The 25,493-nt window shown below is 46.2% G+C and overlaps 1 protein-coding gene across 2 annotated transcripts in view; it reads left to right on the plus strand.

Annotated features, from left to right (window-relative positions):
• Positions 1-13,561, plus strand: part of ARHGEF12 (Rho guanine nucleotide exchange factor 12) — a 115,153-nt gene extending 101,592 nt beyond the window's left edge. For both annotated transcript variants that reach the window (XM_054998577.1, XM_054998579.1), the window contains 7 exons: positions 1,896-1,985; positions 2,129-2,205; positions 2,599-2,832; positions 4,062-4,520; positions 5,144-5,454; positions 7,351-7,423; positions 8,438-13,561. In XM_054998577.1, the coding sequence (XP_054854552.1) occupies positions 1,896-1,985; positions 2,129-2,205; positions 2,599-2,832; positions 4,062-4,520; positions 5,144-5,454; positions 7,351-7,423; positions 8,438-8,448 (1,255 nt within the window). In that variant the 3' untranslated portion in view covers positions 8,449-13,561. The remainder of the gene's footprint in view (positions 1-1,895; positions 1,986-2,128; positions 2,206-2,598; positions 2,833-4,061; positions 4,521-5,143; positions 5,455-7,350; positions 7,424-8,437) is intronic.
• The last annotated feature ends 11,932 nt before the right edge of the window (positions 13,562-25,493 follow it).

The raw sequence follows: 25,493 nt of genomic DNA on the forward strand, positions 1-25,493 counted from the left end.
CAAAACAAACAAAAGTGGTTGGGGAGTCCAATCCAGTTACTTGGTTCAGTTCCATCAGGAAAGTAGGAGCTTATCCTCTCACCTGGGGACAGGTGGCTTTTCATGGCAAATCTTGAGGGCTGGGGACCGTTCAGAGGCAATTCAAGCTAGGCGGCCAAGGATATTCTGTTTCCTTTGCCCTGCCAGACTTCTTTCCTGCCAGCTGATAGCCTCTTGGGACTTTGGTAACACAGATTAACAGTTCCAATTTTAAACACACAGAAAAGGAAAAGGTAACGATCCCTGTCACCATATATCATTTCACTTGCGACACTCGCTGTGCATGAGGCTCAGGTAGAGAGTCATGTGTTAAAATTATCATGGCCTGATCCTTGGAGGTGTTGTGTTTTTCACCCTGTGCCGCATTTCTCTCCGTCAGATAGCTTACCCAGAATCGGATTGCACTAGAGTACTTGTAGTGGCTGCTCTCTTAGACAGTATGGAGGAGGTGGCTGTCACTGAACTGAGGGCTTGGGTTTAGAGGGTGCTCAGTTGAACTGATGCTCACGCAGCCCTGCAAATGCAGAATATTATAAATGAGAAAAGTTCACTACAGAAATGGGAATGGAGAGTCCCGCATGCAATTAAAGTGACTTCCTCCTGGTAACAAAAGACTTCACTAGCTTGACGAGGGTCTTTTTTGTTGTTGTTGTTGAACTGCTTGGTTTCTCAAATGAGCTATTAAATTCTGAAGTGCAGGAATTAGAGCTGTAGGTTTAGAAGAGTTTCTGTTCCCAGTCACTCTCTGCATTTTTATTAACACTGCCTAGAGACACAAACAGAGAGAGTCTTCAGATCGCTGCTTTTCCTCCTCACAACACATCCACGTAGCCCATTTCTTCTTAAGCAGGTGGCCCTACCATAATAAAAAGTCTTTTCTGCCTTCCTTGGCCCACCTGGCTGCTTTTCCCTGATGAAAGGTTGCACATTCTGTTCTGATGTTCTGCACAAATCCCTCTTCTTTCATTGCCACACAGGTCTGGTTCTGTTTGGTCTGTAGAATAGAGCAGCACGCGAGAAGCAGTTGCTTTTCCATGGCTCCTGCTTCCTCCCCCATCCCCGGTGCCTCCTTTGGACGGTTCCTGCTTAGAGCTTTGGTGCTGGTTTCTGGGTGTGGGGACGTGCTCACATTTCTTACTTGTGTCAGTAACTGGATCTGCATGGGCTTTCTCTTGAGTCCTACAGCAAGTTTGCCCCTTGACCAGTGTGATGCTTCCAGGAGTCTTCATCATGTCATTCATGTGAGTCTGAACAGACTGAAGTGTCCTCCAGGCTGATGTCTCTTCAGTCTGTCTCCTTTGGGAGGGGAAGGGAGTGAAACAACATGACCAAAGGTTCCCATACAGCAGCCCCCTAGCAATCAGTGGCAGTGTTGCCTGTTTGTGTGTATATACATACATGTTTGGGAAAGACTGCCTCGGTGGCTTTGTTGTCTTGCAGAGGTACTTTGCTGCCCCCCCCTTGCCATGTCTTAGTTGTTGTTTCTCCCCTCCCCGCCACTGCCAGTGATAGGACAGCATACTGTCCATACCGAACAGTCCTTTGTTAATTAATCCAATCTGCACAGCAGCCCTGAAAGAAGGATGCACGTGCATACTAAAAGCTCCTGGAGCTAATTCAGGCTGAGAAGGGACAAATGGAAATGAAATGTGACACAGGAATGTTGACAAAACTGAAGCCTGTTGTCCCCTTGAATAAAACTCAATTTGCTACCATGAAATAAACATGAGAGATGCAGAAACGACCATCTTGGGGGTCGATGACAGCCCATCCTCCCACTAGCAACAATACTAAATTTGGCAACCAGTTTTTCTACAGAATATCGTTCTTAGGATGTTCTTCTTGCTTACCTGTAGGTGGCAGGATCTCATAGCACGGATGGCAGGAACAGTGAAGGTTGCAAGAGGCAGGAGGGTGATTCCGTTACCGCAGTCAGGGCCCTGCGAGTAAGTTGCCATTCTTGGTTGATTGTTTTGGGACTTTCAGCATAGCTTCCAAAGCCGCATGGACGCAACCAAGGAGGATCCCTCAATGGAAAAAAATGAGGATATTGTCAAAGCATGTGATTGATCTTGTTCTCCTCTCGCAGGGAAGATCATGAAGAGGAAGACCAGCAGAAATTGAAGGAAGAACAAGCAACTCCTGACAGCAGCATGCAGAGTCCAGGTAAATTACATGTAAATGGTTTTTTCATTATGTTTACTGCTGAAATGCGTGTTATCATTTTGTATTGTTTCTGTGTAATCGGAACCTTTTCTTGATTTGGAAAACCCTTTTAGGAAATCTTGTCTGTGTGTGTGGGGTACCAGAACCATTCTGGAGCCAAGTTCCTCTTTCGTCTCAGGTTTTGTCATCTAATCGTCAAAAGCATGTTAAAGGCTTTCCATCTTCTGGTCCCTCAGGGCTGGAGAACACTGTGAATTTAGCATATCTAATAAAATGTTTTAGTTTCTCTAAACCTGTGAGCTTGGGGTACAAATTTAACCAAGATCGCATTAAACGCCTCATTTAATCGTGTGCTGATTCTGGCGGTGATGGTTTGTTGGATTTGTGTCTTAGATAAGGATCTGGGACTGGAGTCTCCACTGATGCCGAAGGCTCAGTCTCCTTCTACAGCCATGTCTGAGAAATTGGAAGAAGAGGAAGAGCTGCTGGATACCAACAGACAATTTGGAAAAGAGCCACCAGCAGACTTGCTGATCAAAGAACCCTCTGAGCACTATGGCCACACAAGTTCAGAGCACTCTTCCCAAATTTCAGAGGAACGGTGGGCACTGGATGCACTAAGGAACTGTAAGTAATTGGGTATACTCGGGGCAAAAGGGTCCCAGAAGGGACTGAATTTGGAGATGTGTAAAGTGTCTGAGATCATCCATTACCCCTTGAACCAAATAAATATTCCCTGTCTTGCCTGTCTAGTGATGTGGCAAGATTCAAGTCCAATAGCACCTTAAAGACCACCAAGATTTCCAGGTTATAAGCTTTTGGGACTCAAAGCTCCCTTCGTCTGACGAAAGGAGCTTTGACTCTTGGAAGCTTATATCCTGGAAATCTTGTTGGTCTTTAAAGTGCTAAGGGACTCAAATCTTCCTCTTCTGTTGCAGACCAACATGGCTACCCACCTAAGTTTTGTCTAAACTTTGTCTAGCGATGGGGGCTTCCCCTGCTTTCAGCAACAGTGGGTCATGGGCAGGTAAGAGGTTAGGTAGCAGCTGCAGTGATGGAAGCTTTTAAAGTAGCACCACCTCTTCAGCTGAGTGGTGCCGTGAGGGCAAGTGGGGCAGCTTCAGGACAGCACTAAGAGACAAGACCAGCCTCTTGTGAAAGAAGCCGCCTGCAGTGATCTTCAGAAGGGCCAGGAGGCTGACCGTGGAGGACCCCCAGCCCCCCACTCCTGGAAGCATAGGAAGGGGGTCAGCAGAAGGGAGAGGAGTTGAGTGCTGTAAACTTCCAAGCTGAAGTCACGGAGCAGAACTGGGTATCCACCCAGGCCTGGACGTAGCAGGTTCACCAGCCGATGGATATCCTTCCCTTGATGTTCTTAGAAACGTAGCCCAAGGTAGGACCAGGGGAGTGAGTAGGCATGGAGGGACACATGGAATTGTCACTTCCATGTTGCCTTGCTGACCGTTTCTTTCTCGGCAAGATAGATGCAGCTCTCTGAATCATGTTTATTTTTTGTCTAAAAAGCGTTTGAGGCGAAGTAGTTGTGTAGCGCAAACTGAAAGTGGAACTGAGCACCCTTTGTGGAACTGCTTACTAAGTTCCGGGTGCAGCTGGCCAGTGGAGCTTACGGCTACAGGAGTAGAATTTATGTGAAAATTGTTGAGCCTTCTTTTTAAAAGATGGTGTAACATCTTAGATGGCCAGTCAAGTCGTGTATATGTATATTCCAGATTTATGAACCACCTTTTTCAAGAGGAGGCAGATTCTAACATGGAAATGTTTATATGCGCAAGAGGCAAGTGGGAAATACTGAGACCAGATGATAAGATGTGTGACAGTTTTGTGTTTGTCTTCAGTGGGTTTATTGAAGCAACTGCTGATGCAGCAGCTGGGCCTGTCCGAAAAGGAGCCCCTTGAAGACCGCCAGCGTTTCCCCAGGCATAGGACAGGTTCCCAGGGGGCCCAAGTAGAAGATGGAGTCCAGAGAGGGTCAAGACACTCTTACAGCAAGACATCCCCGTCTGGGGCTAGTAGGACACCCTCTGGCGTGGGCACAGGCAGCTGCGGACCTTGCTATGGTCACCGGACTTCAGGTGAATTTGTGCAGCTGGGAGACAGCCCCTCAAGTAGCAGTCAACCAAGGGACCCCTTGAGCACAAACCCAGACACCCCAGTCATGGCGCTGGAAGGGGTGGGTGCTGAGGAAGGCGGAGAGCACTTTTTTGACGCTCGTGAAGCCCACAGTGATGAGAACCAGTCAGAAGGTGAAGGGGCAGAAAGGAAAGAGGAAGAAGAGGTGCAGCTGCGGATCTCAGGTGAGTCATCTTGAATATGTACCATTGTGGCGAAACATTCTCACGGTCTGGTAGAGCTTGGAAGTTCTGAGTTGTAATGGTGTGTACAGGGCTTTGTTTGAGCCAGGGCTGAATGCCCTGGAACTCTTGGCTAGTTCATGGCATTTTGTAGCCCCAGGCAAGGTACAGCCGCCATCTCCTTGGCCTGTGCAGTCCCAGCTGGGTGTAGGCCACGTCCCTATTGCCACACTACAGAAGCTTGAGTTGGACCCAGCTTGCTGTCCTGACCCAGGAGGAAGACCCAGTCACCTCCCAGCTGCTAATGGCTGAGAGTGAGCTTGAGCTCTTCTGGTGCATCGGTTTTGTCTTTGTTGTGTCATCCGAAGCAGTTGCTCGGGTGGCCTGGGTAGAGTACCAGCCCTTCCGGAATGTTGAAGTAACAGAGTGCCTCTAAATGCTTATATCTTACCATGCGCATAACCGGAGGCCACAGACAGCAAAGGAGAAGGGCCTCCCGGCAGACTTGAGCCCTAACACCAAGCTCTTCAGCTTTTGTGACATTCCGCGCAATTGAGGGTGGGGGGAGAAGCTTTGCAGCATTGCCTTCTAAGCCATCGGATAGTGTTGAGATGTTCTCTTAACAGGAAATTATTTGATCCTTGATGGATACGGCACAGTGCAGGAGAGCTCCACCGATGAGGAGGTGTCTTCACTCGTTCTGCGGTCCACTGCAGGCAGTGGTGCAACGGACTCTGCCCACCAGCCACCAGCATCCCTGCCGGACACCCAGTCAGACAGAGGAAGCTCACCATTCGGGGAGGAATTCACAGCCCCCCACTGGGAAGCCCCAGAGGAACCCTGCTCAGGTGTACTAAGCCCTCCCTTTTCGGTAGAGTCACGTACCCAGATAATGCGTTATATCCAGAAGATAGAGGCTGACCTTGAACGCTTAAAGGTATGTTATGTTCTGCTGTGAATTCCATTAGGGCTGAAATTCTTTTTCATTGAAGTGACAAATTTGTGTAGAAGGTGGGGAACTGGGAGTTGAACGGTTGTCGCAACGGGCGCTGAGGCTTGAGGATGAATATATGCATATTCTTTCTTGACTGATTTCCACGGTAGCTCTTCAGACAGAGATTGGTGATGGTTCATGGGCCATAAATTCCAAGTCCGAGAGGAAGAATATATTCTTTAGAAGTATACTTGTGCCTTTAAATTACGAAGATTGCAACACAGAAAGATTCAGCGCAGTTTTCCAAAGGCAAGGAGATAAAAAGCAAAAAGCTTGAAGTAATCCTGACGAACAAGCTGTCTTCCTGATGTGGGGATGTGAATTGATTTCAGGGAAACTTTTAAGACCAAACACTTGTATTATGATGGGTCAGGTAAATGCTGGGGCTGGGGGGGGGGACGGGCAGAGAATGAGCAGTCTGGCTTAGATTCAGAAACTTTTGTGGCGGCCGTGGTTTAATACAAGAATTGTGTGGGCCTCAGAAGCCGAAGATGGAACAAGATGGGTAGCCTTGTTAGTCTGTCCAGTAGTACTAGTAGCACCTACAAGACTACCAAAATTTGTGGTTGGACATGAGCTTTCAAGTGAGTCCCGGCTCACTTCTTCAGATACCCGAAGCAGGTCTGTGCTCTCTGAAGAAGTGAGCTGTGACTCACAAAAGCTCCTGCCCTACCACAAATGTTGTTAGTCTCATAGGTGCTGTTGGTCTCTTGCTCTTTTCTACAGAAGCCGAAGAGTCAGTGTAGCTCTCAACTGGGACGCTGAGGCAGGTGTGTGTCTTTTGAACTTGGGTGAAGCTGCCTTCCCCAGAAGAAAAGCGTCTTGCATCAGGGGAAGGTTCTTTCCACCTCTGCTGCTGAAACGGATCCATGAGATCCCGACCTCCTGGGATGAAGCAGCACTTTATTTACGTACTTTCCCAGGGACCAAGGGCTGGTTGCTTCATGAGCCTCTCAGAATTAAGGAGAACTCATTAGAAGCAACTGCTTGTGGTTGTTTTGAGAACGATGTTGATCAGCACCCCCCCTATCGGAAGTGACGGAGTAACAAGTTTTACGGACTGTAGCCCTGCAGCGTAGATAGTGAGCAGCTCCTCTCCTTATCTTACCGACCGTCCATCCCTGCTGCGAAATCCGCTTAAGGAGCAGACCCCGCAGGATCCCCTGATGAGGGAGCTGGCCCTGCCTTCAGATTTGGGTCTGGCTTCCTGCTGTCCTGCACACCAGATAAAGGGGACAGTCCCTTAGCTGGTGTTACTGACTTCTCTGTGAGTGATCCTTGCCTGGATGTATTTATATACGTGGCCTGTTTCCTTGTCATCTCTGCCCTCTCATCAAGAGGCGGTCTGCTTAGAAGCTGCCAGGGATTCAGTTTCTGTGGCTGCCCTTCAGGGGTCTTGATCCCCGCCCACCCTGCACATCTCTCTTCCATCTGGCAAATGAGCCTTTCGTTGGTCTTTCCGTCATGGCAGAGGCTGTTGCTTAAGGAAGACAGGCTGTTGCAAGTGGATGATAGGCTCATATGTAAAAACAAATCCTGTGGTGCAAGAACGATTTGGGGTCTCCTCGGGGGTTTGTGTCCTTGAGAAGGGCTGCAGCAGTTGCTGCCATCCTTGCGAGACAGTGGCTGTATTCAGCGAGACGTCAGCTTCTTGATTAGTAACAGCTTGAAGCCAATTAGATACGTTCCCTTGGCACAAGAGCCTCCCTGTGATCGTTCAAGAGAGAGCGCTGAGCTACTTTCCGAACCTGGCCAGTCCTAGTTCCAGTCAGTTTGAGTCCAGCACCCCTCTGTAAGTGGACCGTGGCTAAACTGTCCCCAACGGGCTGTGTTTTTCAGGAAGTGGAGGAGAATTATGCCACTCTTCTTCAGCAAAGGCTGGCTGGATCAGCCCCCGCAGATGAGCACTCAGGTATGCCTTCCCTATTCCCCACAGCACGTTTCTAGGTGGTAATGTAATGTTAAAATATTGCTGGGCCTTGGCACCAAGTGCCGCAAGGGAAGTCAGCTGTTAATCTTCCTCGTGTAAAAGCATTCAGAGCTTTCGCCGTGGCTTCTGCTTCTTCAGAAGAATCTGCTGGTTCCAAAGTACCGTAAATCATTGCTCAGTTTTGCTGATGGTGCATTCCTTCCTCTGAGTCTAAGCAGATGGTTGCGTGGCACGTGAGATGCTTTGCTTCCGTTAGTCCAGGACTCTGCAAGTTGGCTGCGTTTTCTGATGTCAGCCCTACTGGTCCGGTGGTCCCAAGGAGTCAATAGATGATTGAGCCTGGGCCAGTTTCAGCGTCACGTTTCCATATGCAGGTTTTAGAGACTGATACGAATCTGGGTGAGAAGAGCTGAAGACCAGATTCGGTCACATTGGAAGCAGTAGGAGGCAGGTCTGCAGCCTTCTGTGTGTCAGACTCGTGTCTCTTTTCCGCTCTTGATGTGCATCACGATCTCTGCAAAGCCACAGATATGGATATTCTGGAAATTTTGGAGGGCTTATAATGTATAGGAGCTGTGCCTTTCCCTTGTCAGCATGCACTAGTTTGCAGTGACTGACTGTGGCTGACTGGTTAAGAAACGCCACTGCTCCTAGCTCAGTCACCTCATTTTTTTTTTTTGCCCTGCCTCTGCAGTGAGAGCAGAGAGCAGAATAGTCTTAGTTTCCATAGATGTATCTCTCTACAGGACAATAAGAACATCTTCCCTAGGAGAAGAGTGATTTTGTATACACAATTCCAAGAGCTGCGAGTGGGGTGGGTGGGTGCAACCTCAGGATCCAGTTGCAAGCCACCAGCTCCCTGGAACACGTGCAGCATTAGGCAGCAACCACAGTTTGGCAGGAGCGTGGCCTCTCGTGTTTGGAGGACGGCGGGGTGTGTCTGAACTCTGCTGCCCGTGAGATATTTCAGCTCTGCTTTGCTTCTTTTGTCCTCAGATAAAAGTTAGTCGTGCTTCCTGGAAGTGGCTGAAGATTGGATGGGAGCATCGGCCCTTGTACTGGTGCCCGCGGGCCTCTGCTCGGACTGTGTAGCAAGAGAACTCTGTTTCATCCACCGCCCAGCCCTGATTGCTCCAGCAGGAGGGGGGATGAAGGGGGCGGGGGCGGCACTAGGCCTCTGCTCTAGCCTATCAGGGAGGGATGGCGTTGCTGTTCTCGCTTCTTCCTCTTGCTACCAGAAATTCTTTTTTTATTCAGAAAAGAGGAAAGGAAAAACAAAAAACCAAATGTATAAAGCTTTGGGTGTAGGATATAAAAAAAATGTATTTAGACATAAAAAGAAAACAATCAATGTATTTATTTGACTTCATTCCGTGTACTGAAAGCACACTTTAATTTGTATTTTATTTTGCTTTTTTTAAAAAAAAAATATGGATAATGCCAGTTTTGCAGGCTCCCTTGCCACGAGGGCCCCTGGAACCCTCTGCTCCTGGAGTCCCCTTCTGGGCTGCGACAGGCGTGCACAGGCAGACCTCGGTTTTCACTGGATTGCATTCTAAGCAGCTACACAGCTTAGTTTCCAGCATCGGGGATGACCTCAGCCAGACCCGGGAGAGCTGGTAGTTCAGTTTCCCTTGGATATCATTCCTCAGTATGTGGGGGTTTAATGAGGAGAGGGAAAAGCCTGAATGGTTGGTTCATTCCCTCTCACACTCCTGGCTCTGCTTTGACCTTGATCTCTCCTGTTGACAGTAATGACTCGGCATTGACGTTTTGTTGAAATACACAAAACAAAAAAAACAAAACCCCTACTTTTTTCAAATCAGGGCAACGATGTCAGAGCCACAGTGTGCATTTGCTGAGTTTGCTACTGATGGGAGCAGTAGTTATATATGCCTTGCTGACCTGTGTGTGTGTGTGTGTGTGTGTGTGTGGTTGGTTGGTTGGTTGGTTGGTTGGAGGGGGGGCTGCTTTGGTTGTGTGTTTTGTTTTTTTGCACTGTTTGTGCCAAAGTGCTCTGAAATCACATGGAATCATTGAAACGAGTGCTGCAGTGTTTCTCTAACCGAGTGCCGGATTTTAAAGTGAGCTGTGTTTGAGAACGGAAACGGTAGCTCCCACATCACATATGTAAACCTGGGCTCTCCAGCTTGAATACTTGTATGGCTTAGTCTAAGACGAGTGCACCTTTAATCCGATGAATGCTTTGGGAAGGGGAGTCTCCCTTTACAAGGGATTGTTAATGCCTTTTTTCTGTACCAGTACTCAAATCTTAGGCTGTCCTTTTTGTTGTTGTTGTTTTTATCAGCCCGATCTAAATGTGCCAAACTCTAGAACAGTCTCCTCTATAACCCTCCCCCAGTAACGCGTGGCCATCCAACTGTATGCTCTGTGAGGGATGAAGAATTTTTCTTTCTTCCTTCTCCTTCTGGTGTGAAGGTCACACTGCCTGCCCCATTAACACACAAGTACATTTTCCCTGTAGCTATAATGGCAGAGAATCAAAACTGCTGTTCCCTAATCATGCAAAACACAAACCTCTCCTTCTGCTTACAGAGAGACTGGTAGTATTTAAAAAGACAGACAGAGCTGAGAAAAATATTCAGTCTCCATTCAGAAAGATGCACACTGAGAGTGTGTGAGCTGGCCGCTCCCCCAAACCAAAGTCTCTCTCTATACTGTTTCAGCACCAGTCTGAATGTGACTCAGGGTTCTGCTTATTTCCATTTCTTAAACTTTGCCAAGCATTGAATCCTAAAGTTTAAATTGTTTTCTACGTGAAACCTTGCCCCCTGCCCCCCTTGGCATTAGGAAAACAGTGTTCCCAAACTGGCATGGCAAAAAGGATTTTAGTGCCCCTCTTCTCTTCCAGGAGCCATTTGTCTGGCCTTGCAGTACCAGGCACAGCCTTCTTTCCTGGCTGCATCCCCAGCTATGTCTGTCTAGACCTTTCACAAACCATGTCCTGGTCTCTCCTTTCCTGAGGAGCAGCACAGCACCTAGAGGTCTCTTTGCACATCATTATTGCTGGTCTCCTTTTGGCCACTGCTGTTTATGGCTGGAGATCTTGGTCTGCCTTCTCATCTCCACTCCAGAATAGCAGAGGGGCCTGCTGAGCTGTTGCTTCAGAACTGTACACATGACAGTGAAATCCTAAACAGAATTACTCCAGTCTACGCCCATTGAAATGAATGGAGTACCTCTGCTTAGGATTTCACTGTGAGTCTCCGATGTCAAAGTCATTCGCTATGATCACCAGCCTCCCCACCCCCCTAAAAAACAGGGCAGAATGCTGGTTTAGTGGCAGATCTTTCAAAAAGCTTCCTCGTCTTCTGTAGTGAATGTAACATCAGTGAGCTGTGTGTATGATGGCCTTTTTGTCTGGGAAGTAAAATTGAGTACGGTGCTGCTGTGCTCTTCTTTGGGGTGGGGGGAGTAGGCTTGTTTGTGCCATAGCATAGTATTCCCTGTTGAGGACATTGTTCTGCTCTTTGAGGGAGGTGAGGGTGGAGAAAATGTGATCATCTCTTGCTCCTTTCACCATAATCGCAAACACTGGGGCTGTCTTAACTTCCCCAGTGCTCCTACTGTACCACAGACCCAAGGCACAAATCTGTTATTGTGCAAAAAGGCCAACACTCAAATGCACTTTGTGGGGTTCCTGTTGTTTGTCCATAAATGTACTAGAGTAGCCATGATGAAATTCCAGCCAAAGAGACCTTTTCTCTCCTTCACTGCCAGCTGTGAACATTCCCTTCTTTGGACTATATGGACAGAACATTTTACGTTTTCAAAAATCTCTTCTCTCCCCCCATGTCAACTCCACAGCACTTCTTAAGAAATGAGTGTGTGCCTGTTCATGTGTGTGTGTGTGTGTGTGTTTTAACTAGTGTTTATGGAACCCGGTTTACTGGGGCTTTGATCCCAAAGCCAAGATGACAATTTTTGAAGGGCCTTCACTCGTGTGGCTTGGAGCTGGCCTGCACCTGAAGTAAATTGAGGAAGGAAACCCGTGAGGAGGCAGTGTGGGCTGGGTGATGGTTTTGCTTCATGAGCATTTGGGACCACAAGCAAAAAGAAGCTTGAGACAAAGGTGATCTCTTTAAAAGGGGACCCACCATCAGTGCAAGGGCCAAAGCAACCTTCCCTATTTGGGTGTGTGTGCGCGTCCATCTGAAATTCTGCACTCTCTCTCTCTCTCTCTCTCTCAGCACTGATTCTACCAGGGATACCTGAGCTTCGGATAAGTCCGTAGTTGAGTTTTTAAAAGTAGTGCCTAAAGACCTGACAGACTGCAACTCAGGGATCATGTTTTTGAATACCTTCCCCCACCTGGTTTGAACAGCCCAGCAAGGGGAGAGCTCGCATGTTAAACAGGTTCTAGCCCAGACTGTTCCTGGCCCAGAGCCAGTTTGGTGTAGTGGTTAAGAGCACGGGACTCTAATCTGGAGAGCCGGGTTCGATTCCCCACTTCTCCACTTGAAGCCAGCTGGGTGACCTTGGGCGAGTCACAGTTCTCTGGAGCTCTCTTAGCCCCACCCACCTCACAGGGTGATTGTTGTGGGGTAATAATAACACTTTGTAAAACCGCTCTGAGTGGGCATTAAGTTGTCCTGAAGGGCGGTATATAAATCGAATGTTATTATTATTATTATTATTGCTGGGCTTTTCTTTTTAACACAAAGGTTCTTTAGAAAGACAAGACTTCCCTGACCTGCAGTCTCAAGCGATCCAGACCATTCTACCATCTCCTTCTATAGCACGTGTAGATCAGATCTTAAAGACAGGACATGTAAGAAGATGTAATGGAAGGGGAGATTCTGTGCAAGGGAGTTGTCTTTTCCCCTGCAAATAATCCCAGGCCAATCTTATTTGGACTGTACCACTTGCATTTTACACTGTTAGCGATTCCAGGTCCCCCGGTGGGGGTGAGGATCCCCCGTTCCACCCCACCACCAGTCACCTGATTGGTTTTCTGGGCACGCTCCTGGGGTAGAGCAATGACATCACTCTGGGAGCGATGTCATCATGCCACCCTGGGAACACTTCCGCTTCACAGTGGGCTGATTTGGGCCCCCGGTGGGCCAAATTAGGCTCTTTGGAGACCCAAATCGGCTCACTGCAAAGCATGGGAGTACCCCTGGGCCCTACATGATGAAGTCACTTCCCAGAAGTGATGTTGTCATGCTGCCCTGGGAGCATACGCACAGACGAAGAGCAAGTTGCGTGCCAGGTCCCCCTTGCTTCCACTGGGAGGGTAAGGGGACCTGGCAGTCCCTATACGCTGCTGATTTCCCCCACTCCGCCTGCTAGGAGTAGGATCAGAATGGACAGGGTCCATACAGACTCAGCGTTGCTTATGGATACTGAGCATACTGGATCGGTATGCTCTGTTGCTTGCAAAAAGATTTGGTTGGCTCCCTTGACTCCAGTCAAAGCTTGCAGAGAGCCACGCGGCCCTAATACTCGCTTATTAATGATTGCTCTGATTTGGTGGCCGTTACCTTTGTGGATAAAAGCAGGCCTCAGCGTTCCTTTTTGCCTCTCCTTCAGTCTGAATGCAGCTTCTGTCTGGTGGGTGAGTACGACCTCTCCACACCCGATCCTTCCTTTGGGTCCCCCCACCCCACCCACGTGCCAGCCGAAGGAGCAGATTATACTTCAAAAGGTGCACTGCGACCAGCACAATATTTAGCCTTTTCTTTCTTAATTTTGACTTGTTTTTTGAGACTCGGAACTACTAGATTTTCCTCCCCCTTTGCTACACAGTACAATCATGTATTCCGTTTAACAGATTTTACTTTTTAAGAAAAACAGAAAAACTCAATCTGGAAATATTCTTTTGAAAAGCAACACACACACATCCTTCCTTTTATTAACTATCCTGTATTTTTAACTGATCATGTTTGAATGTCTAAAAAAAAAAGAGTTTATTGTTCTAATTATCCAGATGTATGTATGTTTGTAAAATAGCTCTCATTAATTAGCTGATAAGGTTGTATGTTTTTTGGAACAAAATATCGGTCAATAAAAATGATTTTTGTTGGAGGTTTTTTTTGGAATCTGGGAAATAGAAAATTCAAGCATTCAAATATCAGTAAATAAGCTTAAAGGAACCAACCTTTTGACTGTGGCGTGTTGTGGTTTTTTTGTCGTTACTGATTTGCCTGGACCTTGGCAACACAGGCTGGGGGTAAAGGGGAGCTTGCTGGACAAGTCATACTGTCTAATATTAGGTGTGACTGAGGGCCAGACCTTCTTGCCCATTTAATGCTGCCATTTTGTGCTAATTTGGCAGCTGTGTGCTGCAAAGGACCCCTGTTGGGTACCTGTAACAGGAACGAGGTACTGTTTGTCCCCTTCTGTATTTAGCTCAATAGAGAGCACCTGACAGTAACAAAAGAAAGCACAAAAGTCTCTACCAAATCTCATGCTCAGACTTCATTTTGTTCCTTGGTTTGGACTGTTGATCTTTCAGTTGGGAAAGGTCCCAAACGGATCCAAAAACTTTCCTACAAAACTTGGTTCTCCTGACAAGCATCCATATTAATTTTGTTTGCCTTTCATACTGTCTCCTTACTCGCTCACAATTGCTTCGTTAACTGTGAAATCCTAAGCAGACTCATTCCAGTCTAAGCCCATTGGTTTCTATGGGCTTAGACTGTAGTAAGTCTGTTTAGGATTTTACTGTAAATGTATCAAATATTGTTCAATAAGGCTTGCTTTAATCAGCCATTCTCACAAAAGGCTGTTCAGTGAATGGTTGCTGGATGCCACCATCTCCTGGGGGAGGGGACTTTGAAAATTACAGAGTTGTGAAAGCAAACCACAAGGGTTGGGGTCGAACCAGGAGCTTGGATCTGAAGGAGGCCTTCTGCTCACACAAGGCAATCTTTTGAACCTTATAGTTTGGCTCCATCCCAAAATGTGTTCTTGCGAGAGAGTATCTGTTTGAATAGAACAGAATAGAAATACATGACAGGCTGGGGAAAGGGAGTAGCGAAGGAAGGTCTTGGTTTATTTGCAGGTAGCACGTCCTGCCCTAAAAAGGTGGATGAGGCAGGGCCAACAGTTTCTAGAGTGGCCGAACCTGGAGGTCCTTTCACAAAATAACCAGCCACAAGCCTGGATCGTACGCACCAACAGGAAGACGCAACCGCCCCCACCCACCCCGGTGAGTGCACTAGTATGGTATATGTTGTTTCCAAACACTTTATTCCAATCGTAACTTATATTTTTGGATGCTCATGTGAGGAAGCTCCAGGATCCACGCACGGCCATTGGAGCCCCTTGGATGTGTGGGCCAGTTTCCCCTGGGGATGGAACAATGGGAGATCTCTGGTTCTGCACACAGGACTGAAGCATTGTTCTTGTTCATAGGGAAATTTAATACATTTTTACTGCCTGTCTCACCCCACAGACAGGGCCTAATTTGGGGCAGATGGGATTAATTTGTGTTCCTGAGGAAGGTTAAAGGGGAACTCATTGAAATGTCTGTGCTGGAAGTGCCACATAACAGGAGGCTGGCTGGAGTGCTTTGTGGGCTTTGCATTCTTCATGTCTGCTTATTGTTGCACATTTAATTGTCCCCATATTCCCCTGCCATGATGGAGTTCAGATCCTATTGAGCAAAGTGCCACATGTTTAATTGCCAACATCTGTGCGAAGGTTTCTGTGCCAGGCATTGTTGTACGGATGGTGTTTTGTTTTGTTTTTTGCAGGGAGGGGTGGTTTCAGAGGGTAACCTAAGAGTCCTGCTCCCTGTTTGCCCTTCTTCATCTTAGTTTTTGAATATTAACAATTCATCTTTCCCTCCAGCAGCAAACTCCTTGCTTTTATCGCCTAAATCTTTCTGTGCCCCCTCCTCCTAGCTCTGAAATGTGCATATAAAACTCTGGGCAATCTCCTTTTTATTGTAATTGCTAATTTGTGCTCTGTTATGCTATCCTGGTGATGATTTTTTCCCCTGTGTTCTGTTTTCTTGAACATTGTTTTATAATTTTTTTCTTCTAACTACATGGTTGTAAATAAATTATTCCAGCTAAACAAAAATGCTGCCTTTTGGATTCTTCTTCATCCGAATCCTGGAACCTAGACAGGAGGATTTATTCATAAAAACTCTTTAACTCATTTATGTGGCAATGATCTCATTAGAAGAGAGCTTCCTTTCCATATATGATGCTCATAAAGAATTATGTCATGAGCGTTTCAGACAATGGCATCTTTTTCTATATTAGGCCCAAACTGTCTGGTATGTCTTCATCCCAGAGCACTGGATCAGATGCAAGCATGACACAGAGTGTTCATAAACATTCTAACTTCTGAGGAGAAAGGGTCGGGGCAGAGCCTGTCTGGCCACACTCTTGATAGTTTAGCTTCGATGAGAAAAGAAGATGATCAGTATGAGAGAGTAATAGAGGGGAGTAGTAGAATAAAGGCAGAATATAGAAAACCCCTATGGGGAGGGGCGGGGAGCATAAAACAGTGGCCCTTTATGAAGACTGACACTTCTTTTCTTAAATATTAATGCTGGTAGCGCAGCAGTGAAAGCTGCTTGGCATTTGATCTGGCACCGTGCCAGCTGCTCCAATGATTTCCTGAAGCAGGTGCCTTGTTGAAGAAGCAGCCCCAGCCAGCAAGAACCAGGCAGCTCTGAATGTCTCCCAGTTTTTAAATGTTATTAAATATTGATGGAGAGAAAACAGCTCAAATGCATGACCAGCGGGGCATCCGTGTACTCTTCATTTTGATGTTGCCAGATGTCGAGGCTTCAAAGATATGTGGAAAACGGAAGGAATTAGCAGGGAAGACTTGGGCTTGCGTACCTTTTGTGCCCTCCTCTTGAACCAGCAAAGGGGGAGTGGGGGACGAACCACAATAGCAGGAGAACTTCAAAGGGGACTCGAAAATAAACGTTGACTGTATCCCGCAGCATTTTGAGATTATTGAACAAGACTGTGGGAGGACACTTGCGAATGAATGCCTTCAGATAATAAAACTTCCTTGTGCAGTCTTCCACAAGGAATATTTTCCTGTAATGGCATGATTGTGAAATGCCTTGAGAAAGAATTCACATTTTATTCTTCGGGAGGATCCTTCTCCGTTCATTCCGACTAAGCAGCCAGTGTGGTACTGCAGTTAGAGCGACAATCTAGGAATGCAGAAACTTCAGTCCAGATCCCACTCTGCCTTGAAACTCAGTGGGTGATTAGGCCTCATCCGCCTCATAGGGCTGTTGTGAAGGGGAAAATGAAGAGGGGAGATCCTTAGGATAGTGGCTCTTGGCTGCTGCTGTGCTGAAGTTCATGGCCAGCCTCAAAAGATAAAAGTGCCTGCTGCAGATGTGGGGTCGCTTGCTCTGAGTGTTCAGGAGCAGGGAGACTTCAAATTATTGATTTCACTTGTAAACCGCTCTTAAGAGTTGAAATACTGGAGCTGGGTCCTATTTTACCTTCACAGCAAACCTGTGAGGGAGGCTGAGGCAAAAAGGAGTGACTTTGCCTGAAGCCACCTGCAGGACTGTGCTGGGCTTTGAACGATGCCCCCCCCCATCTGATTCACACACACTGTCCTTAACGGCAGGACAAACTGAGCACCCCCGCCCCCACCCGCTATGATAGTTTTCTGTGCGAAAGGGCTTTATTGAATGTGCTGAAGTGCTGCACAGTGAGTGCGGAGGCTTTGCTACAGCCCACTTGTACAGGAATCAATCGCAAGGGGAAAGAGCAGCGGCCGGAGCAGGCAAGTCTCTCCTGTGTGACCTTGAAACGTCTGAAGCCCCTCTCTGCAGGTCTGCCGCCCCTCTCTGCTATTGCAAAGCTCCCGAACTTAGTCACTTCCCCTTTGCAAAGTCTCGTCTCTTGCGGCGTGCTGCTGTGTCAGTGGCCTCTTGTATTGGTTCATAAAACCAAGCAATAAACCAACAGTTTGTTTCCCTCGACGCTCTCTCTTCAGCCGGAGAGCTTCTGTTGTGCTCCTCTTCGCTGGGAGCCCAAGGCAGCTGTGGCTTTACAGCTGCAATGCATTCATCATGCCTTTGGAGAAATAAAACACTCCTAAACCTTTCCGGTGACTTCTTTTAACTGGTTTGTTTGTTTCCAGATGTCTGTGGTTTGTTCTGTGTGAAGTATTTTCCCTTCTGATCAGTCTTTTAACCTTTATGTTGATATTTACTCAGGGTACGGACTCAGTTGCAGTAATGTGGCTCTCCAGCGGACGGGGGCGTTAATCTACGTGCCTAGCAAATAATTCATCTCTCAGATTATGATGTTAAGAGGTTATATTTTTTCCCCTGCAATTGCCTTTCAATATTGTCCTTGCTTCCTCCTGAAGCAGTTACTACAGTTTGGAATTTGAATGACAGCGGATTTCTATACTTTCTAGGGACCCACCTGTGTTAGAATCAGCTATTTTATATAGGATTATTGACATCCATGGTACTTTGCAAAGCAATGCATTGAAAACATTTAAAAACCTTCTACTCCAAGATCTTAACCAGTTCAATGGCAACAGGCATACAGTTTATTTTTTAAAATATCTCATTTTCCTAAAACACAAGACAGCTCGCAAGCACATTTAAAACAAATGCCAAGTCGCTACAAAACTTAAAATCTTCCATGGATGAATTTGTAAGAGGAAGAAGTTTTAGAACTTTAAAAACTTGGCATACCAATGCTATTTTCCCCTTCACAGAGCAACAAAATAATTATGTTAGCTCCATCAAAACTGGAACAAAATAATCCTATCTTCACTTGTCAGTTAAAGACAAGCAAGGAAGAGGCAAAGGGAATTACGGGAAGTGTGTTCCATAGCTGGGGTGCCGTGCTGATGGCCCCGTCTTGTCCCCTTTTATCTCCGTTCAGAAGCTGGAGGCACATGAAGGCAGGACCTCTCCAAAATGTCACAACCAGCAGGCTCAGATGGGAGAAGGCATTTCAAACCTAGGGTGATCCTTGAGTGTCTGAACATCACAGAGGCTGGGGAGAAGGGACCAAACAGAAAAAAAAACAGAACAGAATGGAAGAGAGTTTGGTAACAGACAAAGTCATTTTACTGTACTTACTCGAAGACAATCCTGAATGTAAGATGACCCCTTTAAAAATGACACACACACGTTATTACTGGACATAACCATAACTGGTGTGGCATACCTGTGGGGAAAAAATCTAGTTTTGCATTTGGGTAAATACTCGGCTTTTTTTCAGTGGGAACACGGTGGAAAGGAGTTCCAGCACCTCTTGAAAATGGTCACATGGCTGGTGGCCCCGCCCCCTGATCTCCAGACAGAGGGGAGTTTAGATTGCCCTCCGCGCCACTTGCGGGGAGGGCGATCTAAACTCCCCTCTGTCTGGAGATCAGGGGGCAGGGACACCTGCCATAGGACCATTTTCATCAAGGGCAATTTAAACTTTAAAAAACTTCCCCCTTGTTCCAGCTGACCCAAAGTAACATCATTGTGCGGTCCTGAGTTCCACCACCTCTTTTCCCAGAAAAAAAGCCCTGTAAATACTGTATTTAAGTACAGATTCTCTGGCTTTCTTCTAGCTTAGAGCAGAACCTCAAGGGGTTATGGCTTTTTCATAGGAAAGGGGACAGAGTGAAAAATGGCTCCCCAGAGAGATGTTCTTGGAGGAAGTTTAATAGGTGTAGTGATGTAAAGGGGACAAGCATGGGGGCTAGATTAGGGCAATTAACCCCTAGCAGGCAAGTGCTGCGTTACGTTTTAGGAGACCTTTTTTCCCCCTTAAGATATGTTTAATCCTGTCCTCTTATTAAAATTTTACAATGTTATGTTCATATATAGTAGAAATAATGCTAATAAAGTTAAACCAGCAAAACAATAAAACAAAAGCCAGCAGAGGAACAGTCCGAGATACGGGGCTGAATCCAGCCAGATTTTCTACTGGTGAAAAGGGAATGTGGAATCTTCCCTTGACCAGTGAAAAAGGCTATGCTGAGAATCATGGAAACGGAATATACAAAAGCTATGTGGGCTGGGAGCTGTAGTGTGGAGTGGAGTTGGGTCAGATTGAGTGGGAAAGCTGCCTTGAGCTAACCTTAAACAGAATCTGCACTTTCCGTGCCCAACAAGCTCGACTTTGGCATTAAGCAAACCTTAGTTTTCTGTTCCTGTATAAAAACAAAGGATAGCCCCCTTTCCAGCATTCTGGAAATCTTAGAAGTGTGAACATAAGCAGATTTACACCCTTCTAAGTACATTGAAATCAGTGGGCTTAGAACCGAGCAATGCTTTTTATGATTGTGCTGTTAACCAGTCTGTGCTGGAATGTCACCCCTTCCAAGCCCACCATGGCCCTAAAGACTAGAAACCTGATACTGGGGATGAATTCTGCTCCCAGTCCAGATGTGGTGCTTATCCAGTGTTTGGGGTTGAGAAGCATCCTCCAAGCCATATGTAAACCCATTGCAAGATACGCTTCTGGTCTCGTTTCTTGAATTTTCTTTTTTTTCCCCTCCAAAAAGTCTCGATTCTTGTGTGCATTTCAAAGAGCCTTATAAAAATGACAGTTTTTATTTCCTCTCATTACATAAACGAGGCAGACAGAAGTAAACATCTTTTGATGGGAGTAATTACAAGGCAGTCAGCACCAGAATAAGAAAGATTTGTACAGATGTCGGCAGGGAGAGACTTTTGCTGTGCTACAACTGTGCTGACTGCCTGCAGCTCAAGTCTCTAATTCCTTCTGCGGCTTTAGGCAGTCTGTATCACTTCCTCAAAGGTAGGTGATAGATGACTGTTAATGGCCTCATTCTCACAAGCAATGCATGAAAGAGCAAAACTGTTCCTGGACTATACCGTTTCCAAATGCAGGTATGGAAATCACCTGATTGAAAAGCTGCTCTCTTTACAAAAAGCACTTACTTGCAAACAGAGAAACTGCACGTCAAGGGCAACTCTTCCAACCAAGCTTTCTTCTGTCGTGCTAGGTTTAGGTCCAGTAGCACCTTAAAGACCAACTAGAATTCTGGAGTATGAGCTTTTGAGAGTCAAAGCTTCTTTAAGTCACTACTGGACCAGAATCTTGCTCTTTTACTACAGATCAAGACAGCTACCCACCTGAACCTTCTATCATGCTAGTTTTCTTTGTGCGAGGGTTTTCAAAAGGTTCGAGGAAACAGCAATGAAGTAACATTCATTCTGTCTAAAAGTGTGCATTGCAATACCTAAAAGAATGAGCCACATCAGAACTGTCCCGGGTTCAAATCTTGCCTCTGCCACAAACCCATGGAATGGTCTTAAACAAGTTGTTCTCGTTCAGCCTCAAGGCCCTCCCTCTCACCTGCAGAAAGGTGTAAATACTGCCACATCAAACGGGATTGTTGTAAGGACTGCAGGAAGTGTGGCGAGTGCTTTATTAAAGCCTGAGAATGCAGTATCAGTGCTAAGAACCACATTGTATAATGAGAAGTACCCCAGAGCTTGTACAGAGTGCCCATCCCTCCTTGCAAAGTGTTGGCAGCACATCTCTACACACTTAGAACTAAGAGCCAAGCTACAAGAGACGAATTACATGAGGAGGCGCACGTGAAGGGAGTCACAATCTTTGCGGGAAGCTGAGTTTTAAAAAAGATCAAAAGGCTTTGTCAATTTCCCCTCTCTACAGAGCCAGGGAGATGGCTGCTCAGAGGGTGTGTTAATTTCCTCTTTGCCTCCTGAAGGCTCTGTCAGTTTCACCTCCCCTTCTAGGTGGCCAAGAGGAAATAAACCTGAGCACCAATCTGTAGAGAGGGGCAATTGATAGAGCCTTCCAATCTCTTTTAAAACTCAAGCTTCCCAGCTAACATTGTGACGCCCTTATGTGCTCCTCCTCGTGTAATTCATCTCTTGTAACTTAGCTCTAAGTGGTTATGATTCCATTCAAGGTGGATGTCAGTCTTTGGGCAGATGTGGCAGCTTTCCTTTTAGAGACTGAGTGCGCTCCCATCTTCCTGGGAAGCTTTGTGAAAACTCAGCCCAATTTTAAAAGCCAACTCCTTTACCTGGCCGCGCTTGCTGACATCCATCATTGTTTCTAACCCTAATTTTCTGTAGAGCTTGCAGAATCTTATTTTCTCTCTTTTTCAGTCGGATGAAACATCTCTAAGCCATTTGTCACAAAAGCCACTTCATGTCTGCATTCAGTCTTTCTCATTCATCTGAGCAGGCTGCTCCACTCTGAGAAATGCACATAATTAGGAAGGGGGGGGGGCGTTGAGAGAGGATGGTTGGTTTACAATTCCTATTATGTACTTCACTGCACCACAATGGATTCCTCAGGGCTGTTCCTCTTTATAAAAATCATGTAATTTGGCTATGCTGGCAAGAAATCATTCTGAATGCTGGGGGGACGGACCACAATACATCACACAATAGATATAATTTCAGTAATGGGAGTTATCTTTTTCCATGTTCTAAGGACTGTTGGCCTTGAAATAAGTGGGGGCTGCTCTGTAGCCTATTGTTTTTAAATAAATTTGCATGTTGCCCAAATCTCATCGTAGGTGTCCCTTCCAGAGGGGTGGGCATTTTCAGGGCAGCGGGGGATGGTGACAAAATTTCCAGGGCCTTGCTCACCGTCGAGACCTGTGGAGCCGTACAGTTTGCTTTTGTTGGATATTTGGGTTGGGTCTGGGGCCCCAAGGGGTTCTCGGTAGCCTTGGATATGTTAGTCTATTGCAGTTAAACTAAACAGAGGTTTTGCGCCACCTTTATAGGTTATTTTTATTCTATCAAAAGTTTTCCTGAAATAGATCTGACTCCTCCAGGGCTTAGATGCATTGTTGTCTGGGATCTGGAAGGCACTGGGAGACGAGTACTAAAGTTACCCTGGAGATTTCTGTAGCAAAAGTAACATTGCATAACCAAACTGTCCTTCCAAAAAAAAAAAACCCCACCTGATACTTGGCATGCCTTCTGTATCCTACAGAGCTCCTAGCCTTTCTTTGCAAATTGAAGTGTGTGCATTTTTAATGCAGAATAGATCGTGCAAAATGAGACACTTTTGTTCCACATAGATTGCAGGATTCTATTTATTTTTTATTATTTATTTGATTTGATTTATATCCCGCCACCCCCATGAACAGGCTCAGGGCGGCTCACAACATTCATAAACTACGAGTTAGTCATAAAATGATGAAATCAATAATAATCTTAAGTCCATCATTAAAATAGTCCTTGTCTCGGTGTGGAATTTGGATTGCCTAAAGACAACATAGATTTTATTTTTAGCGCTAAGTTCACCTAAGCCTTGTTGGCTGTGAATTAAATGCTAAGGGAGCCCACGGTGGGGCTGTCGGGAAGAGGGTAGAAGCCAGCAGCTCGGAGGCAGGCAGAGGAATTTGTTTCTATAGAAGAGTCCCATTCTAGCGATGCTATTCCTCCTCCCCTCGTTTCTCTGCTTCTTCCCAGCAGGAGAGAGAAATAAGCAGCTCACGTAAAAACTCATTTCTGTTAATGCAGGAGTCCAGTTAATAGAAGGTTTCAAAGCTTTACTTTCACTTGCCATTAAAAAGAAGAAAGAGAGAGAGAAACCCATCTTACCACTGTCTGTGGCAACACTCCAAAACATTCTATCTTGCAAAAGCGTAAAAAGCAGAACAGTTGAGGGTGGAGGGAGAGAAGAACATATTTGTTACAACAAAAGGCCCATCTTTGAAGAACAAATTCTGTGGCTGCTCGTATTTGATATCAGTGATAACGTGTCTTCTAAAGCTGCAACCGCTTGGCTGCTTTACTCTCCTTTAGATGGCTGCCAGTTTGGCTTGCCAGAATCCCACCCCTTCCTTCCACTAGCAAATGGTCGAGTCCCTGTTAGTGGGACAGTAAAAGGGGGAGACCCGGGGCTTTTTTTCTGGGAAAAGAGGTGGTGGAACTCAGGACTGCACAATGATGTCGCTTTGGTTCAGCTGGAATGGGGGGGGAGTGTTTTAAAGTTTAAATCGCCCTCGGTGAAAATGGTCACATGGCCAGAGGCCCCACCCCCTGATTTCCAGACAGAGGGGAGTTTAGATTGTCCTCCGCACTGCTGAGCGGCACAGAGGACAATCTGAACTCCCCTCTGTCTGGAGGTCAGGGGGCGTGGCCACCAGCCATGCGACCATTTTTAAGAGGTTCCGGAACTCCGTTCCACTGTGTTCCCCCTGAAAAAAAAGCCCTGTGCATACCTAAGCAAAACGTTTCTGCATATCTTGATAACTCCCTGGGAATGCAAGGGGGGGGGGGGAAATCAGAATAAAAGATCAGAGACTTGCTCTTATTAGTCCCCCAAAAACATTCTGGAGGACATGAGGAAAGCTTCGTCCTCCTGCAAGTTCCCCAAATGCTCCTACGTTGTGGAAGGAGGGGAAGTGAAAAGTCTCCTTCCAGCCATGCTTTGTTCCAGCTTGGGATCAGAGCATCTGCCACTTTGCATTTGGGGCACCTATGCCGTAGGAGTAAACTGCATTTAGGGTCATGGCTGGGTGTGGAGGCCATGCCCCTAACTCCAGAACTCATCAGTGCCATTTCACGAGGACAGGAAAGGAAATCTCAGTGTTTCACCCACAATTCCTTGTAGTCCCCCTACTTGTTGCATTTCATAACATTCTGATCAGCATCAATTTAACAGGTGAAGTTCTTCCTCTTGACATTTTTGGGCCAGGAAGACTGTACAGGAAAAAAAGGAAATTAACAAACAAAAGAACTATGTGAAATTTGGTTTCCCCAGTCTCATTGGCTCCCTTGTCTATAACTGCCCACAGTCCGCCCCTGTCTCCAGAATTTATCCTGCTTCTAAACTCCCATCCTGCAGCTACAATAAATTGGTGTTTGTTCTTAAGCCCCATAAGACGCTCATTTTCTCCCAGCCAAATTAACAGTTAACTTCCTGCAAAGGTGGTGAGTGTTCTACTGCTGATGTCTTCATCCTGAGCAGTTAGAATGTCTATGATGATTCCATGGAGAAACACAGCAGCTTGGGCTAAGGGCAAAGCTGGGTTCCCAGGCATATGACAGAAACGGTTGTCTATCCTGTTACATATACTGGATGAAGTTCTGTTGAATCCCTAAGCAGTTACAAATAAATAAATAAAGCCTTTGGGGGAACAAAAATCAAATAAAGCAAAGCTAATGACTTAAAAAACAAAACCCCAAGCATCTGAAAGACACAACTTTGTATTAGACAACCGAGCAATCAATAGCTGTGCTGGGAGTCAACACAATTAAATGGTTAGTTTTAAATGCTTACAGAGATGTAGAAGGCAGTAATTCTTCTGGGACTGGATCTACACATGTGGTGGAATGAGTTTGTAGAATCCTAATGTGGTGGAATGCCCTTCAAAGTGCAGGTAAGGGAAATCTCATTGTAAATGCTCCCTATCTAAAAAAAAACTATGACAGTATAAAATCAGAACATCACAGGGAAAAAGCTTAAGTGGTCTCCCAGTGTTGCTGGTTCTGTTTCCAGGGAGGTTTTTATTTTAACATTGGTTAAATGTTTATTTTAACACACACACACCCCAAATTAAATAATCTGAAGCCGCACCGCCCTCTTTGCTTTTCAAAATCCTGTCTTCTCATTCCTTCACTGAGGAGGTGAGGTTGGAATGCCATGTGATGTGAATGGTGGTGGAGGGAGCCAAAGCTCAGAAAGGGAGCTTAGCACGCAGGTGGCCCTGGGTTCAATTCCTGACATTTTCAGGCTCTTCGTTTCCTGGTGTTGGGAAAAGACCCTCCTTTGCCTGGGAATGGGCAGAGCTGCTGTCAGTCAGGGTAGACACTAGATGGACCAAGAGTCCCAAGTGTGTATGTTACATGCCGTCAAGTTCCCTCCGACTTATGACGACCCTGTGAATGAAAGACCTCCAAAACGTCCTATCATTAACAGACTCGTTCAGATCCTGCAAACTGGAAGATGCGGCTTCTTTTATTGAGTCCAGCCATCTCGTTTTAGGTCTTCCTCTTTTCCTACTGCCTTCCACTTTTCCTAGCAGGAAAGGAACATTTAACAATTTGAGATATGCAGATGAGCCGACACCATGTTACCAGCAGAAAATAGTGAACAGTCCGAGTAGG

Source organism: Eublepharis macularius, chromosome 14, assembly GCF_028583425.1.
Source record: "Eublepharis macularius isolate TG4126 chromosome 14, MPM_Emac_v1.0, whole genome shotgun sequence".
Taxonomy (NCBI): domain Eukaryota; kingdom Metazoa; phylum Chordata; class Lepidosauria; order Squamata; family Eublepharidae; genus Eublepharis; species Eublepharis macularius.